Source organism: Umbelopsis ramanniana (assembly GCF_025399195.1).
Source record: "Umbelopsis ramanniana AG unplaced genomic scaffold K450scaffold_41, whole genome shotgun sequence".
Lineage (NCBI taxonomy): Eukaryota > Fungi > Mucoromycota > Umbelopsidomycetes > Umbelopsidales > Umbelopsidaceae > Umbelopsis > Umbelopsis ramanniana.
The window spans coordinates 31,362-48,378 of NW_026252127.1; the positions used below are offsets into that span (position 1 = coordinate 31,362).

General features: G+C 44.3%; 5 protein-coding genes across 5 annotated transcripts; 4 read left to right on the forward strand and 1 right to left on the reverse strand.

Annotated features, from left to right (window-relative positions):
- Positions 1–662: 662 nt before the first annotated feature.
- K450DRAFT_248285 (uncharacterized protein) lies at positions 663–2,132 on the forward strand. Its single transcript, XM_051590207.1, has 3 exons — positions 663–795; positions 869–992; positions 1,104–2,132. The coding sequence occupies exons 1-3, from the start codon at positions 732–734 to the stop codon at positions 1,885–1,887; spliced, it is 972 nt and encodes a 323-aa protein (XP_051443141.1). The 5' UTR covers positions 663–731; the 3' UTR covers positions 1,888–2,132.
- Positions 2,133–3,223: 1,091 nt separating this feature from the next.
- On the forward strand, positions 3,224–5,026 carry K450DRAFT_248290 (uncharacterized protein). Its single transcript, XM_051590208.1, has one exon. The coding sequence runs from the start codon at positions 3,330–3,332 to the stop codon at positions 4,779–4,781; it is 1,452 nt and encodes a 483-aa protein (XP_051443142.1). The 5' UTR covers positions 3,224–3,329; the 3' UTR covers positions 4,782–5,026.
- Positions 5,027–6,679: 1,653 nt separating this feature from the next.
- Positions 6,680–8,882, forward strand: K450DRAFT_248294 (uncharacterized protein). The gene is made up of 6 exons (XM_051590209.1): positions 6,680–6,896; positions 6,980–7,176; positions 7,242–7,379; positions 7,446–7,931; positions 8,207–8,584; positions 8,655–8,882. Exons 1-6 carry the CDS (start codon positions 6,725–6,727, stop codon positions 8,700–8,702), a joined length of 1,419 nt encoding a protein of 472 aa, XP_051443143.1. The 5' UTR covers positions 6,680–6,724; the 3' UTR covers positions 8,703–8,882.
- K450DRAFT_248301 (uncharacterized protein) lies at positions 8,650–10,883 on the reverse strand. Its single transcript, XM_051590210.1, has 4 exons — positions 10,300–10,883; positions 10,125–10,232; positions 9,859–10,052; positions 8,650–9,744 (listed from the first exon to the last, which is right to left on the reverse strand). The coding sequence occupies exons 1-4, from the start codon at positions 10,804–10,806 to the stop codon at positions 9,063–9,065; spliced, it is 1,491 nt and encodes a 496-aa protein (XP_051443144.1). The 5' UTR covers positions 10,807–10,883; the 3' UTR covers positions 8,650–9,062.
- A 2,188-nt stretch (positions 10,884–13,071) lies between these two features.
- Positions 13,072–15,294, forward strand: K450DRAFT_248307 (uncharacterized protein). Its single transcript, XM_051590211.1, has 9 exons — positions 13,072–13,203; positions 13,282–13,353; positions 13,439–13,639; positions 13,705–13,826; positions 13,895–14,054; positions 14,123–14,289; positions 14,363–14,436; positions 14,514–14,767; positions 14,828–15,294. The coding sequence occupies exons 1-9, from the start codon at positions 13,099–13,101 to the stop codon at positions 15,110–15,112; spliced, it is 1,440 nt and encodes a 479-aa protein (XP_051443145.1). The 5' UTR covers positions 13,072–13,098; the 3' UTR covers positions 15,113–15,294.
- Positions 15,295–17,017: the final 1,723 nt, after the last annotated feature.

Below are 17,017 nucleotides of genomic sequence, written 5' to 3' on the forward strand. Positions count from 1 at the left end.
GTCCTTTGGTCAGCACCATCTGCTTCATTGTATGCAGGTACCTGGGTAAATTTACCTACTAAGCGGTTTAACGAAATTCTTCGTTGCGCAGTCCTCTCGCTTGATATCGGATTCGCTGATGAGGTGATATGTAGAGCAGTCACATAGGAATCTTGTACACACTTTGTGAGAAATAGAATCCTTTGAGTGCATGGAACATACCGTAGCTATCGATAAAGTGCATTGGGTTACTAAAAGTCTTTTCACATCGACTGGCTTCTATCAACGTCCATGTACATAGACTACAATGATGGCCAGAAGCGACACTGATGAAATCGTCGACACCCCGCCCTACGGGAGCCCCGGTATCATAACCCGCCATCTATCAAACATAAGTGTTGACTAAGAGCTTAATCAGCACCTATATGTCTATTATGTTTCATTTTATTCATTCCAAAAATTGATAGGTATCTAGGAGGAGCACTTGATAGGTTTGAGGATATGGACACACATTGAAAGGTTGGATGGTCGAAAAGGTTGGGGCAATTGGAGATGTTAGTTAGACACAGGGGAGCGATGCTGAACGTTCTATTGGCTAGCGGACATTGTTACATCAGCAACAGTCAGCCAAGATGACGCTTCAGCGGGCGTTAAAGTGCTTGGTAAATGTTCCGTATGGTAATAACGGTACTATAAAAATATAATTTCCATTAACTTCCCCCAACCGACATCTCTCTTCTACTTCATTTAACATGTCTGTTCTCGACCAAATCAAGCAATTCACTACCATCGTCGCCGATTCTGGTGATTTCGAAAGTAAGTATACGTCGCGACTACACCGACAGTCCTCAGTTCAGCCGACTTATTTTGACACTTTTTTTTTCTTTAGCTATCGCCCAATACAAGCCCCAGGATGCTACCACCAACCCCTCTTTGATTTTGGCTGCTGCCCAAAAGGAATCTTATGCCAAGTTGATTGATGAAGCTTTGCAGTTCGGTAAGGCCAAGGGAGGGTAAGTTGAGCCATATTTTCATTATCGGGAGAGGCGGAAAGCTTGTTTATGCAAGGATGACAGGGTGGACTTGTAATAAGGACAGTCACTGACATTTTCCCTTTGATACAGTTCCTTGGACGAACAAACCGAGTGGGCTTTGGACAAGTTGCTCGTCAATTTCGGTAGCGAGATTCTCAAGATCGTCCCTGGTCGTGTCTCCACTGAAGTCGATGCTCGTTTGTCCTTTGACAAGGATGCCACCATCGAGAAGGCTCTTCGTCTTATTGCTTTGTACAAGGATATTGGCGTTGCAAAGGAGCGTATTTTGATCAAGATCGCTTCCACCTGGGAAGGTATCCAGGCTGCTCACATCCTTGAGACCAAGCACGATATTCACTGCAACTTGACCCTTCTCTTCGGTTTCGGTCAAGCTGTTGCTTGCGCTGAGGCTGGTGTCACTCTCATCTCTCCCTTCGTTGGTCGTATCCTTGACTGGTACAAGGCTTCCACTGGTAAGACCTACTCTGCCACTGAGGACCCTGGTGTCGTCTCTGTCAGCAACATCTACAAGTACTACAAGGCCCACGGTTACAAGACCATTGTCATGGGTGCTTCTTTCCGTAACACCGGTGAAATTGAAGAGCTCGCTGGCTGCGATTTCTTGACCATCTCTCCCAACCTTCTTGCCGAACTCCAAAAGGATAACAAGAAGCTCGAGCGCAAGCTTAGCCCCGAAGGTGCCAAGAACGAGAAGATTGAGAAGGTTTCCTTCTTCAACGATGAGAAGAAGTTCAGATGGGAATTGAATGAGGATCCCATGGCCACTGAGAAGCTTTCCGAAGGTATCCGCAAGTTCGCTGCTGACGGTCGTAAGCTTGAGAGCACTCTCCGTGAGCGTATCCAAAAGTTGTAAATAGCCTCTTTGTGACTGGCCTAGGTGCTACGGGGTGGCTATCCCCACTTTCCACTGTTACACTGGGCCTGTGGTCGATCATGTAGAAATTTCCACCCTTTTTAACTCGTAAAAAAAAAAAAACTCCCTCACTTACATTAGCATGAAAAATGCACAAAGGCACAAATATGCACCCAATAAATCCCAACGTAGGCTGTAACATGGTGCGTCCATGATATCCCAAACAAAATTCTCACTTGATTTACAAGTGACGTGAAGCCAGGGGGGCGCGCGAGAGAGCCTGGGAAGAACAAAGTGGTAACACTCCAAAATGGTAAAGTAGTGTTACGGTTTCTATCCCTTACTGACCTTGGCAGATGGTGTGTCACCTTTGGAAATTACTTTGCAGCAGACATTACGCCAACGGGCTTGACACTCTTTCCATTATGCGCGAAGGTGACGCCGATCCGGGGTACTACCGATGTAAGTATCCCCTTAAACGCATGACCGCTCGAGAGACGTTTCATAACGCACTGCCCACCCCGCAGTTAACGCAGCACCTGTTCCCCCCCCCCCATTTAGGCGGTGTGAGTACAGTAAACACCTGATAACCGACTATGGGAGTGATAAGCGATTTATCTGCACAGATAAGACCAAATTCAGCTCGCTGAAAATACCTGTCAAAAGCGCGGGGAGGGCAATGTTTTACGATGTGATGCGGGTAGGTCACAGGGTGACGGGCAGGATAGAAATACGCTGAGTATAGTCAACGTTCGGTTGAATACGATATGTCAACCGCTAACGCTGCTTTGACTTCGATACATGTTGATAGCCGCAAAGCAAACCGCGCAAACCTGCCTCCCCCCCAGTTGGCTTCCTTGCACGGAGATTCATCTCGGAAAGTATTTCAATGCCCAGTTGCCTGAAATGATTCACTACTTTGGTCAGTCCATCGCGCCACAGCCACTGGATGGTCCAAAATCTGTGGGGTACAAACAAACGGGACACCTTATATCCTCACTGAAAAATAAAAAACGTCTTTTTGACAACCAATCCATGGTAGCAAAATCAACTCCTTGACCATGTCTACGCTACTTGAGACCTCCTAAATGATTTGACGTGTTACTTTCTACACATTGCAGAACCATCATAACCACGCACAGTAAAACCAGGCTGCACATGATCCCCGCAAATTTCGTGCAGGTTGCACCAAGCTCAGGTTGGGGGTGGGAGGAGGCCAAAGGAGTTCTTACCCTTGGTCACACTTGGTCGTTTTGGCCTCTCCAGTTTCCCACATCCGTTTCCTATTTATTTATTCTCAGCTTTTTTTTATTTTTTGCATCCTCTCTCCCTTTCTCTTTTTCTTCTACTTTTTTTTTTACCTGTAGTTCTTTTTCTTTCCGTCGTATCGCCTTGAAAACAGACAGGGCCTGCCTCAACTTCCATCCAGTGTTGACCGTGCAATGTACAAGTACAGCAACTGCATGGTGTTGAGGTTGCCACTGGAGATCCTCTGCCAAATATGCTCCCTTATACCCATGACGGATGTCACTCAGCTTTGTCGAGCGTCGCCTAAACTTGCTCAACTTATCTACAACATGCCTCACCTTTGGCGAGAGATCACCGTAGCCATGCAACCTCTCACTAACACTAGTCAGGCGCTTGCCTACAGTCAAAAACAGACCAGTAAGGTCCTCAATGATATACCCGATCGACTTGCTCAACGCCTGCTTTCAACTTTACTGTCTCGAGAAGCTCGTAATGGAATCAGAACCGTCACCATCATTGATCATGCAAAGTTCTTCTTTCAGCAAGACGACTCACGATTACACGAAATGATGCAGCTTGTGTTCAGACAATGCCCCAACCTTGTGCATTTTACACTACAGACATCGTCCGATATCGACTATTATTCCTTGATCGACTCCTTGAATGAAATTCCACCGTGTTCAGCACCTAAACAGTTTCAGCTACCGCGGTTGTCTAAATTTGAACTAATTGAAACTCATCGCCCGAGGCCTTTGTTGAACACCATCGTTTTGGCCGAGATACAACACGCCCTCTCCAACCTGACTCCTCATCCAGCGTTCTCCCAAAAATCATGCAAAGAATGTAGAGAATACATTGGTTACCAACAGCCCATGTGTGCACAATGCCTGACCTCACAACCTGAAGCCATACGGTGCCCTTTTTGTCACTGGCAGTGCGATGACTGTGGCGCTCATTTCTGCGACGGTTGCCAGAAGAAGGAATTAGTTGAGGTGCTTCTTGCAGACTATCACGGGGACACTTTACGTTACAATCACTCTGAACATACTTCTTGTCCACCGTCCAACCCTTGCCCAAATGGCAGTGGGTCGTCCAACACTACTCTGCTATGCTCTCGTTGCGTCCAAGCCCACAAGTGCAACAAATGTGAGATGTTATTTGCATCTGAAAATCTCCGGCACTGTGACATTTGTCAACAACAGTCCTTCTGCAGCTCTATCAGTGATGAATCGTTGACCATCCCTGAACCAACGCGGGCAGTACCGCTTATTACGTCTGTACATACTATTTATCGAGATACCCCCAGCAAGCCGACTCTGCCGAGTCATAACCTTCATCAGCTCACCACAGCGAGGCGTCATTCAGCCTCTCAAGATAATCATTCTTCAGAAAGTAGCGACGAAGAAGACGAAGACGACGAAGACGATATGGGATGCTGCCGATTCACTGAGAAATTCATTCGATGCAAACAATGCAAAATGACAGGATTCTGCACGCAGTGTCTCCCGCAGGCACGGGAAGGCATACGAAATTGGGTCACTGTTTGTCCCACTTGCGATGAATTTATTTGCCCACTCTGTGTTGCTGAAGGTAGATTGCCTCTTTTCTTTGCTCCAGGGTATGGCACCTCAGCTCATACCACTTGATGGAAACCCTCATTCAGCTATTTTTCTTTTCCTCTCACGTTCAAAAAAAAAAATCTCTCCCCCCAATGTGGTTCTCCACCTTGATGAAAATGGGAACCTACCCACGACCTTTTTTTTTTATTGTAAAACTCTACCTAACTTGTGTTACTTGTAAAAATTGGGATGGAGTACACTCCTTCGCTTTTGCTTTTGGTTTTCGATCGCAATTACCTAAAAATAAAATAAAATGCTTTTAAAAAAAAAAAGGCGGTAGTACATTTGTAAATCCGCACGCCGATCTCTTGGAACACACCCCTCATCTTCCTTTCTTAAACTCGAAAGAACCTTCTCTCCCATCATCTCATTCTAAACGACTTACAGCGGGAAGCATCATCATACAAGGACTCTGGAGAGATAATGGTTATTTCCAGCAATGAAAGCCAATATATGGAATGGGGGCGGTACAACTGCGCATGGGACAGGGCACACAGCATTTGGTGGGTGCACACGGTCCCGGTGGTATGAGCTTTTGTCTGTGCAGAGCGAAGTAATGTCACCTGACCTCACCCCTGTTGTGCTAAATTGACTGTATGCATTAAAACTAACTTTCAAACTTTAAAAAGTGTAACATTTTGATGTTCTGACAGTGCTGCGAAGCTCCCTTACTGTACCATGAGCTTGACGTCTCAATGATAGAACCCATGCGAGCCATGATTTTGTAGCTTGAGATGTAAAGTCCTTACGAAAAGATGCGTCAGGGACAGGTGTTATGATATAGTAAAGGAAAACAGGTACCATTCCCCAAACGTTGCCAGTTTCTAAAACATTTAATTAGATACATCATCCTTGCGCTGTATACTTCTATAAACATCAGAGCTGAAGGACCCGGTAAAGTACGCAGAGAGGGTGGCGTGAAGACCGACTCAAATCCAGCAGAAGCTATTCCTAGATGCAGCTTGGATTTCGATCTATCCACTCGCCATGGCCAATTCTTTTTGATAATGAGAGCCACCCTTTTGGACTTTTCTTAAGATTTTATGGCACCCCTACTTTCAGCTACATCACAACCATGAAAGGGCATTTGGATCAACTCTGTTTCCCTGTGTTCAGATACTTAGGTATGGTTATCGGTCTGGTTTACTTCAAAAGATACTGTTTGCTATGCAGATGGGCTTGGTGAGTGCACAGAATGCGGCGATAAATGCATCGTCATGGAAGCTTCAAGTGAAGCAGTGGAAGAGGATGTCGCGCACACCAGAGACGACACAAAGAAGATCTTCCAAACTGCTATAGAGATATTAGTAGCTCAACAACTGAAACTTCATTCGTCAGGGTTAGAAATGAAGTTACAGTCCTTTCTCAATTTGGACTTGATTAATCATCACGAAATTGACATCAAGTATACTTTGTGTATGATAATAAACCACTATGAATACATTCGTGCAATATCTCTTACACGTCTCGACTGTCAACATCACTGTATACGTCGAGAGGATGAAGCCAGAATTTAGTTGAAAAAGCATATATACAAAGCTGGAAGGGATTACAATTGACTACAACTAGCACTTATGTCTTCTTAAAATATATTCATACAAAGTTTACAAGTCTGCCTATCGTCTGTTCTCCACCATGCTTTCCATCACAGGCGCTATTTCACAAGGGATAATAGAGAAGACGAGTTTATATACTATCTCATTAAGTTCCAGCCACCTCCTTCTTATTCTGATAATTGCATAAATCTTCTTAAAAAATCTTGGGTAGTTCTATGTACTTCTGGTACCTTTCTGTCAAACGTGCCGAAAGTACGTTGGGAATAGGCAGACCACGAAGATTTGCTAGTGGGGAAAATGATGCTGCGTCACAGACATCACGTGACACGGATAAAATCTGATATCTTTTGACTCTGGGTTTCTACCTTTGACAGACTGGCTTTGTAAGAAATTTGCTGATATATAAATCATCCAATGCTCTCCAGACAACTTCAGCGTAATATCCTAAAGGTTGCTGCTGCTCCTTCTGTCCGATTATCATTGGCCAAGCAAGCTCCCAGAGTTGTTCTCTTCTCGCTCAGAACTTTCTCCAATACCGCCCAAAAGCAGAATGCCTCTACTGTAGAGACCCTTACGCCTAACAGCGGTAAGCCGCGCTTCTCCGTTATTCCGCCATTACCTTGCCTTGCCTATCCATTCCACTCATTATCTCTTCATGTTACCTACTAGATTCCCTCGGATTCGAGACCACGGCTATAGAGAAGCCCGGTCGACCTATTTATCTCGATATGCAAGCCACTAGCCCTATGGATCCTCGAGTCCTGGATGCCATGCTCCCTTACTTGACCGATTTATACGGTAATCCTCATTCCCGAACTCACCAGTATGGCTGGGAAACTGAGAGGGCTGTTGAAGAAGCTCGTGAAGTAGGTATATCTCAATGTACATTGGTCCCTTTCGCGTGAAACTCACCATTATTACCGCTCTACAGCAAGTAGCTAAGCTCATCGGTGCCGACCCCAAGGAAATCATTTTCACTTCTGGTGCCACCGAGGCTAACAACCTTAGTCTTAAGGGTGTTGCCCACTTTTACAAGGGCAAGAAGAAGCACATCATCACTACTCAAATTGTAAGCGCCCCACCTTCCCTCCAACCCCCTCTACTATGTACTAATCCCCTTCTTCACCGGTGATAGGAACACAAGTGTGTTTTGGAATCATGCAGAGTATTGCAAGAAGAAGGTTTTGATGTCACCTATCTTCCTGTTCAACCCAACGGATTGATCGACATCAAGCAATTCGAAGAAGCTATCCGCCCTGATACTTCCATTGTCTCCATCATGTCTGTCAACAATGAGATTGGCGTCATTCAACCTATTGAGGAAATTGGAAAGATTTGCCGCAAAAACAAGGTCTTCTTCCACACCGATGCTGCTCAAGCTGTCGGCAAAATCCCCATGGATGTGAATGCCATGAATATTGATTTGATGAGTATCTCCGGCCACAAACTCTATGGCCCCAAGGGTATTGGAGCCATTTATGTTCGCCGTAGACCCAGAGTTCGATTGGAAGCTGTACAAAGCGGTGGTGGTCAAGAAAGAGGCATCCGTAGCGGTACCGTGCCTACCCCCTTGGTTGTCGGCCTTGGCGCTGCTTGCAAGATTGCAACGGAGGAGATGGAGGTATGTTAGAAAAAAAACTCAACTTTGGAGATTCATTTGTGTGGCTGGGGGGTTTCTGTGACGAATCGTGTTTCCGCTCGATACACGTAAAATAATCGCATAACGAGCGAGGAATCATTTTTTCTGGCCCTATTGTGGTCTGATACATGGAATGATCTTGTCCTCGCAATGAATGTTGTGCAGGGGTTCTGAGACGTCTTCTTTGCATGCGTTACAAGAGTATTTTTCTGGAGTCTTGGAACAGTGACTTATTTTCATTCTCACACTTTTTACAGTATGACGACCAGCGAATCAGCCGCCTTTCAAAGCGCTTGATCGATGGCATCCAGTCCAAGGTTGAACAGGTTGTTCGTAACGGAGATGATGTGCACACTTACCCTGGTTGCGTCAATCTTTCATTCTCTTATGTCGAAGGCGAGTCACTCTTGATGGCTCTCAAGGAAATTGCTCTCTCATCTGGATCTGCTTGCACGTCTGCCTCCCTTGAGCCTTCCTACGTCCTCCGCGCCCTTGGTGCTGACGATGAAATGGCTCACAGCTCAATTCGTTTCGGTATTGGCAGGTTTACAACCGAAGCAGAAATCGACTATGTGATTAATCATGTGGTTGGCCATGTTAACAAGCTTCGTGACATGTCACCTCTGTGGGAGATGGTAAGTGAAGAAACCGAATGAATTTGGATTGGCAGCGTGAGCACGGACTCAAAAAAATTGGCATTTACAGGTTCAGGAAGGCATCGACCTCAAGTCCATTCAATGGAGTCAACACTAAACGCCACGTCCCCCTTTCACTAAACTTGTACGTTTTTTCGAGAAGATGAGGGGAAATAGGCTGATATCTGTATCACCACAACGTGGTACCATAGCTTTTTGCTGGCATGTATGTTATTGATTAAGTACAATAAAATATAAAGAAAAAAAAATGATAATGAAAAAGAAATAAAAAGTAAAACATACTATTTTCAATTACAATACAAATACGCTTGAAAGATGAGAGAGAGAGAGTGGAATGGGGGGATATACTTTGTACATTTATCTTTTTAGGAGTTTTTCTTCATTTTTGGGGATGCTTAAATATGGAAAATGTTCTTCCTTACAGTGGAGAAGAACCCTTTTTTGACATGCGCGCAACCTAGGGCATAAATTCATGACTGTTGATGCCCCGATGAACGGGTTGCTTCGCATTCACCTTCTTGTACAGAGGTTTTCCTCTCAAATCAAATAGGTCGCCTCCTGAAGCTGCAGTAGAAGAGGATGAGGATGTGGTACTTCGCGACAAGCTAGGGGGAACATCAGAACTCTGGCGTACAGTATGACTAGAAGGTTTAGCCTTTTTTTCCTTATTGAATCGAATAAGGCGTTGTAGTTCAGATACCCATAGGGTCTGTTCTTCTCTTGATTGAGTTTGGAACATATGCTTGGTTTGGACAGAAATGGTGGAACCACCCGTGCTCAGGAGCATATTGGGACCGCCTCCCATAGACATGGTAGAAACGACTTGGCTTTCCGTGGCAACCACTTCGAAACAATGTGAACGCTTATTGCTTTCAGCGTTGGAAGCTCGTGCCACTGCTGTCGAGAGGTCCATTTGTCCGCGGTAGGAGATCGTGCCATCCTTCATTAGACGTCCATACACGAGGACTTCTGAAAAAAGCAGCACGACCCGCGGCTCTGGGTTTGATCCATCCGCATTCATGAATTTTGAGAGGTCACCACGTAAATGAAGCCTTCGGTCTTCATTCATCAGAACAGGTGATTCACGTAGTTTTTGGAAGATTTCGAAAGCATCACAAAGTTTGCCAACATCTTCAAGGCTATCACAAAGGAAAAAAAAAAAAAAAGGAAATAATATGCATTAGATATTTTGTTGTGCTCGTCATTTGTACAACCGCCAAAACACCGTTTGGCGTGATAATCAAATGTGTTACCTTCCGGTCATATCGATGTTGAGAGATTCAAACTTGGCTGTGCACCGTAACATATGGGCATAGTCAGGATGGAGAGGATCGGTGTTTTGTGCCAAAACACGCAAAGCAGGGGCATAATATTTCATTCGCTGTATCGGTGCCTTGAGAATATCGAGCAGAGTAATATGTTGTTGAGGCGCATCTTGCTGCCAAGTCTGAAAAAAAATTTCAGGAGGTAAATTTCTCACCCATAATGAGTAGTAATTCCGGGTAGTGTCAAATCTCACCTCCAAAAGTTTTTTAAATGCATTGGATTTCATCAATCTCTCAAGCGTCATGATGGACGCTGAGAAAGATTGTATTCGCTTTTGAGTAACCATGGCAAGTTTGGGTAACTGTGATAAAAGACACATGTTAGTATAAGGCATCCAGTGGATAAGTCTTGCTGAGACATATGCTTACAAACTCGCGAAACACATCAGATATAAGTTGGGTTGGCCCCCAGATACGAAATCGCTCATCGAGCTCGTCCAAAAAGCGATGATGCGTGGTCAGAATATCTTGATGAAGAGCAAATAAAATATTGACTTCTTGATCGGTGCAAATGATTTTGTTGCTGCTCGACAATAACCCGCCTCGCTTAGACTGTTGTTGTACTTGTATCCGCATTTTGTTCTCGAACACTTCCCGGCCATGTTGTAGTAAAGCAATGTACGCGAGTTCAGATTGATATATGTCTTGAATAGATTGCTCACGGTCGCGGTATCTGACTTCGACCTCATAAAAATCCGTCTCTACTTGATCGGCGAAATCATTGTAAAGGTCATCGATGATTGACATATCCTCCATAAGTTTCTCCTGCATACTAGAATTAGATCGGCTGAGAGAGTCGGCTGAACGGAGAGAAGAAAAAGAAAGATTGGATGAAGATGTATTAGACGGAGCGTCTTTACTTGTTCTTCGCAGCATTGTAATTTATAGGAAATTGGCGAAGCTGTAAAAGAAAAAGGCACCCAGGAAAAAAAGGAAGAGAAACACAAATGTAGGCTTTCTGTGTTCAACTTTAAAAAAACAAGACGTAGACTTCCTGGCAGACAGTCCCCCAAATACACTCCGCCTCCTACCAAATGCACAGCTCTTTACTATCTTTCTTTACCCACGACCGACTTTGTACGAGTTACTGACATTTTCTCCGAGCGCCTCGCGGGTCCATTAGGATGTTCTTCTGGACCCTGATGCTCAATATCATCCGACACCTCATTCACTTTCATACTTGTAGATCTTTCTAGGTCGAGCCTTCCACCCGCCTCCGCTCAACAAAGCCAGCCCATGTGAGGTTACAAACTAGGTGCATTTGAATGTTCGGACTCGAAATTTGCCTGCAATCTAACAAGCGGCTACAGTAGGAATAAACAAGCTGAAACAGAGCTATATCAGGGGGTCTGTCGTAATATGACTTGTTTACGGTCAGCAGATGTCTACTGATAGACAGGGTCTGCTCCAACAAGGAAATCTGCGAGGGTTGTACAGTGGACCATTATGTTGACTTGAACCCTGACCAAACCTACCTTATCGCAAAGTGAAGTTGAACCCTGATCAAACCAACCTTATCGCAAAGTGAACTTTAGGGTGAAGTTGAACTCTGACCATACCACCTTATCGCAGCCAAAACAGTTGTTTTCCCGCATACCATTTCCTCATAAAGAGGAGCCATGCTTTTTGGTTGGTGAATCTATTTTATCGGAGAAGTAAAAAAAAGTAAAAAAAAAAAAAAAAAAGTGATAGCCCCGATTCGAGTGTGTGAGCTGGATGAAAGAAACAAAAGTCAAAGAAAACCGAGAGCTCACATCGTCATGTACGCTTTGTATCTGCACATGAAGCACAGACCTCCGTATCGTCGCGCTGTAACGTTACAACCACATCCTCGTTTTTTCTGCACCAATTTTCATCATGGTGAACAAACCCTCCCTCCCGCAGCTGCCGGAGAATCAATATATTGCAAACCATGGTGGGGGGCGTCTGCTCACCATTGGGAAAAACTTTACAGGATGAGTAAGGTTGTACGGATCACCAAAACAGGGAAGTGGTGTGTAGTGAAGGCTGAAGAAAAAAAAGCGCTTCGATGTTGAAAAAGATATGGCGTTGCATATTCATCTTCGTGTCTGTTGGTTGGTTGAATGGAAAGCCTGTCATGATGCTACAAGTACATTTGATGGATGGCAGCCGTGCGCGGTTGGATCATAAAACGTGGTTTTTCTAATGTGAACATTAGTCAGATAGAGGACTTTGAATAGAAGGAAAGCCATAGCACTGAATCAAACAGTTCATTGGCTTCCATCATGGGCTGGGTGAGCCTCCCAAACCACTTTTTTTCTTCTTTTGTACTTGTTGAGAACGCGCACACTATCCTAATGCGCGGTATCACCGTCAGGATCCTTCCTTTATTGTCCAAATCGATCACAGACCCTATTCTTATCTGACGTTACTAATTACCATTCATGCCATTCTCGCTTGACCGGATCACTTCTTCTGGGCGATGTTACTTCCAATGCGCCATATTGCAAAACTTAGTTTGGCATGTTACAAGGTGCCACGAGACGAGCGAACCCTCGAAACGGATGGAGTCACGTTGGTAATAGAAGAAAATTATCAGGGTTCTAGCCAGGCGCTCAGGGCGGGCGTCTCACTAATTCTTCCGTTTTCTGCTTTTACTCCACTCTAGCCTGCTTTATCTGACCTTGGTGCGCCTGTGCGCGGTAATAATAAACTTTCACATTATCATTTTGCCTTACCTTTGTCGCAAATAATGGTGTCACCAATACGCCCGCAGTAACTTGAAACTCTACTATTAGACAAGATCTGTTTGGCCGGGGGTTATCGACAACGTTCTGCCGTAACAACGCGTTCCCACCCTGCAATAACGGAATTTAGGAGGGTAATGCGATCTTGCACAGATATACGGTTTGTGGAGCTAAGGTTTACAACCGCACGATAACTATCGAACGTTCTGGCCCAGGTATGGCTAAATACAATTGGCCATTACTTGCCGTCTATGACTTTGTTCTACTAGCACTAGGCCTATCACTCGGTAACATTGTTATGTGGCCAAGTCATGAGGCAGACGCTGGCTGATACGAGTTTTATGGGCAGTTACTGCTGCAGTGGTGGTCATGCTGCAGGCTTCATTGGCTGGTGAGCCACAAAAATTTCCCACTCGTGAATTGACCGTGCACCGAGTACAGTACCTTTTGTTCGCTGGAAATGTCCACTCTTTCAATATACAGAGGATCAGAATTCCTAGCCTCAGGCATCAGCCATGATCTCATGAGGTTTGTCAAAAAGGTCTCGGAAGCCAAGAGCAAGGCAGTATGTACCACGTTGATATCTTTGAATCGTTTTGCAACCATCAGTCTCGCCTATTTCGCTGACAATTGCAACCATTAGGAGGAAAGAGATCATATACATAGTGAACTAGAATACATAAAGTCCAGAATAGGTTTGCCAGACGTTTCTTCGGTAAGTGGTTTCCTCCTTATCGCTCCACCTTCAAAGTCAGCATAGGAACACTGAGTTTTGAAACGCGACCGTGCCTGTTCTGTAGTCGAAAGTGAAGGAGTATTTGATTCGGCTTATTCACTGTCATATGATGGGATACAATGTGGATTTCGGTTTGATCTATGCTATCATGATCACACAGAGCGGAGAGTCCATAGCTGATCGACGCGTTGGATATCTTGCCTCAACGCTGTTCATTGAAAACGACAACGAATTGGCCATCATGCTGACCAACACTCTGCAAAGGGTATGCCCGCATTTTATGATTTCGTCAATAGTGTGTCAGGTTTAAATCATGGATTTTTGTTGTAGGACCTACAAAGTGCAAAGTTTCAGGACAGGTGTGCAGCTTTAGTGGCCATTAGCAACATTCGACAGCAGGAAATCGTCAAAGCAGTAGTGGATTTGGTGATAATCAATACGGATTATCAAAAGTAAGTTCAGTCATTGCTTCTGCAGCTTGGTCTTCGCCATCTCATATGAATACCTCTACTTTATCTAGAGAAACCGTACGAAAAAAGGCATACATTGCACTGTATTGGCAGCTGGAAATAGACCCACAGTTACAAGATCAGCTTTTACCCATCTTAGAAAAGGGCCTGGTCGATAAGGATCCAAGTGTTTTAGGTGCAGTTATTGGAATATGGAGGAATCTGATAAAGGTTAGCAGTGGGCCAAAGCATATATCTGATTGCCTTTACATTCGAAATGAACCTAAGATCCATGTCAGAAAACACCAGCGCTATATGAAGAGGCTTTACCCGCTATCATCAACCACTTAAGGTATATCCTTGGTGGAAAGCTACACAAGTCTTTTGACTATCATGGAACGTCGTCACCATGGGTCCAGATGCACTGTATCGAGATCTTGGAAATCGTGCAAAGTGCTGGACTGGGGTAAGTTGATAACTAAGTGTTCATTGTTTTGAGCAAACTCAGATGCTTAAAAGCGTCCACACCTTACATTCAGGTCTACCAGTGAAATTGCGCAGATCGTCATGGACACTCTGCGTGCCGCTGAGAAAGGAGTCGATGCTTCATTTGGTATGTCGTTTGGAAACGCTCATTTATTCCACACCAAGGCATTCAGCTCATTGACAAATCCTTCTTATCATCTTAAGCGATTATATACCAGTGCGTTCGAGTTTTGAGCAAAATCCCATCGCACTATGTTTCCGAATTCATAGAGGAGGGGAAAGAGCCTTTTCGGGCGGTACAGCGGTTTGTGGCAGCTCAGAATCATATATTGAAATATTTGGGACTACGGTGCCTGTCATTAATGGACGACGAATTTTGGAATGAAGAGTGGCGCGATGGCAAAGTCATCTCGGAGGCTATTGCCATATCGAATGGAGATGAGACCTTGGTCGATGAGGTAAAGTACCATCGAGCTATACATACCATTCCTACCATAACTAATGATATATACCCCCAGGCAATGCACCTAATAGAGCGCATTGCGACGAGCGAGGTTATCTTTAACATTCAGGAAAATTGTCTGATCGCCATGTCAAGCTCGGCACTGCAAGGCACGCCGTTTCACGCCAAACTCTGTGGGTGGTATGCAAAGCAAATTGAGGATCATTGTACCGACACCGACTGGTACTTGGAACTTATGTTGCAAGTTATCATTGAGTCTGGGAGATCTCTACCAGAAAAATATGTTGACGACTACTGCGCTCGGTTTGGATCAGGTAACGTATTCTCCAATCAATTGTAGATAAATGTTTAACATGCTTTGAACCATTACAAGTTTTGCAAACATCCCACTCAATCTCGTTGGTTTATCAGCGATCTATGATGATATAAATAATACACAATTCCGCACAAAGGCCGTCGACATATTTTACAAGCTGCTCAAAAGAAAGAATTCACCAACCATACCCAGACCGCTTCTGAAAATTGCTTTTAAGGTAACATATTAGTTTCAAGCCTCACATTCCCCCTCATCGAACCAATCCCTTAACACCTGACAATAGACACTTGGTGAAAATACCCATATAGCTGAGCAGGAACCAATTGATATAATTAACCAGCTAGAAAAATGGCTCCTGATCATCAAAGGTAGGAATGGCAATTTTTTTCAAGGCACAGCCCGTATCAAACGTATGCCGATATTGACTTTTCTCATGTAGACGATGATGATTTGATCGTCTATAATGTCGTTATCCTCCATGATTGTATTGCACGTGAAAGGATATGCCCAAGCAGTCTCATTGACATGGCTAAAAAGCTAAGAAGGTCAACAGTACTTGAAGTTCAAGAGGTAAGATATTCTCGCCCGTATATGCTGCTCTTCTTAGGTGTACAAGGCAATGACCGTTAATTTCAGGCTTGTTACCAACTCTTGAAATTCATTGAAACCTTGGATTACGACCAGATAGTCGAAACTAACCCACCATACCTTCACTGGGACAAGCCGGTTGGTTTTTTTTTTTTTTGCTATTTCTTTCTTATCGTGAACCTGTATACTGCATAGAGACACTCTAACTTTCATTTCTTACAACATTTAGATTACCGCTAATCCTGATCGCCCTACGAACAATAGATATCCCGAGAGCAACTTTAATGCTTCTTCATCAAGCAGCATACCATCTTTAGGTTCGTTGTCTTGAAAATCAATACCAAGCCTTTGATTCCTGTGACATTCAATTAATACCTTATTTCTCTGTCAGGCTACAAGAAGTCCTCATCGATCGGTCAGCTGTCATCAACTTCATCCAGGGGTGAATCAGAGGAGGAGGATTCTCAACATAGAAGGTTGAAGACATCAAACTCCTACAGGTAAGCATACCTAATTACAATGACGTTTTTCCAACTGTTTCATATCATCATCACCCACAACTATGATTAACTCCACAGCATTACTGCTAGATCGCATACCAACCAATACGAGGCTCGATCAATACGTAGCGATAAGGCAAATCCAAATGTAAGTCGATGCACATCACCTTATATGCGCATGTACCGTTATTAATCTTTCGCTGAACAGACACGACCGGATGATCTCATGAAGAGCTTGATCGATCTGGAATTATCAAGCAACGATTCCCAAACATCAGAAGCTGCACCACCAGTAAAGCCACTCCGCATCACCACATCTCAGTTTGGAAAGCTTTGGTTATCACTGCCTAAATATGAAGTCAAGTTTCAGCCAGCACATGTGTTCGTTACAACAATGGAAAAGGTCGCGGAATCGCTGGAAACGGACGTAGGGCTTTGCGCTATCGAAATCATTGGCGAGGAAGTAATAGCGGCAGGCGATCTGGGTGTTAGACGGCCAGCTTTGGCGCATCTTCGCATTGATGGCGAGGGAAATGTTCTTTGCACTGTGAGATCCACTAACCAACAGGATTCTGTGGCGCTTCGGGAGGTCATAGATCAACGCCTCATCTAATTTCAGTTTGGAGGTTTAAATCTCGTTATTTATAAGGCGTTTCGTCTCATTTTATGTGAAACAAACACATGCCTGCCATTCATTTCTGTAAATGTATTGACCTCTCCTTAATAAATCCCCATTGTGTTGGATTCAAATCCAGCATACAACGATGAATTTTATGAATGATGTTGGTAAGAACTGCACTTTAAGGGGACGGGTGCCGCCCATGCCCATACATTTGATTAT

Coding starts and splice junctions, on each gene's coding strand:
- K450DRAFT_248285 (XM_051590207.1), top strand. CDS start 732: ATGTCTGTTCTCGACCAAATCAAGCAATTCACTACCATCGTCGCCGAT. Junction 796..868: donor CGATTCTGGTGATTTCGAAA/GTAAGTATACGT, acceptor TTTTTTCTTTAG/CTATCGCCCAATACAAGCCC. Junction 993..1,103: donor TTCGGTAAGGCCAAGGGAGG/GTAAGTTGAGCC, acceptor CCTTTGATACAG/TTCCTTGGACGAACAAACCG.
- K450DRAFT_248290 (XM_051590208.1), top strand. CDS start 3,330: ATGTACAAGTACAGCAACTGCATGGTGTTGAGGTTGCCACTGGAGATC.
- K450DRAFT_248294 (XM_051590209.1), top strand. CDS start 6,725: ATGCTCTCCAGACAACTTCAGCGTAATATCCTAAAGGTTGCTGCTGCT. Junction 7,177..7,241: donor CTGTTGAAGAAGCTCGTGAA/GTAGGTATATCT, acceptor ACCGCTCTACAG/CAAGTAGCTAAGCTCATCGG. Junction 7,932..8,206: donor TTGCAACGGAGGAGATGGAG/GTATGTTAGAAA, acceptor CACTTTTTACAG/TATGACGACCAGCGAATCAG.
- K450DRAFT_248301 (XM_051590210.1), bottom strand. CDS start 10,806: ATGCTGCGAAGAACAAGTAAAGACGCTCCGTCTAATACATCTTCATCC. Junction 10,053..10,124: donor CATTTAAAAAACTTTTGGAG/GTGAGATTTGAC, acceptor ATTTTTTTTCAG/ACTTGGCAGCAAGATGCGCC. Junction 9,745..9,858: donor AACATCGATATGACCGGAAG/GTAACACATTTG, acceptor CCTTTGTGATAG/CCTTGAAGATGTTGGCAAAC.
- K450DRAFT_248307 (XM_051590211.1), top strand. CDS start 13,099: ATGTCCACTCTTTCAATATACAGAGGATCAGAATTCCTAGCCTCAGGC. Junction 13,827..13,894: donor ATCAATACGGATTATCAAAA/GTAAGTTCAGTC, acceptor TACTTTATCTAG/AGAAACCGTACGAAAAAAGG. Junction 14,437..14,513: donor AGGAGTCGATGCTTCATTTG/GTATGTCGTTTG, acceptor TATCATCTTAAG/CGATTATATACCAGTGCGTT.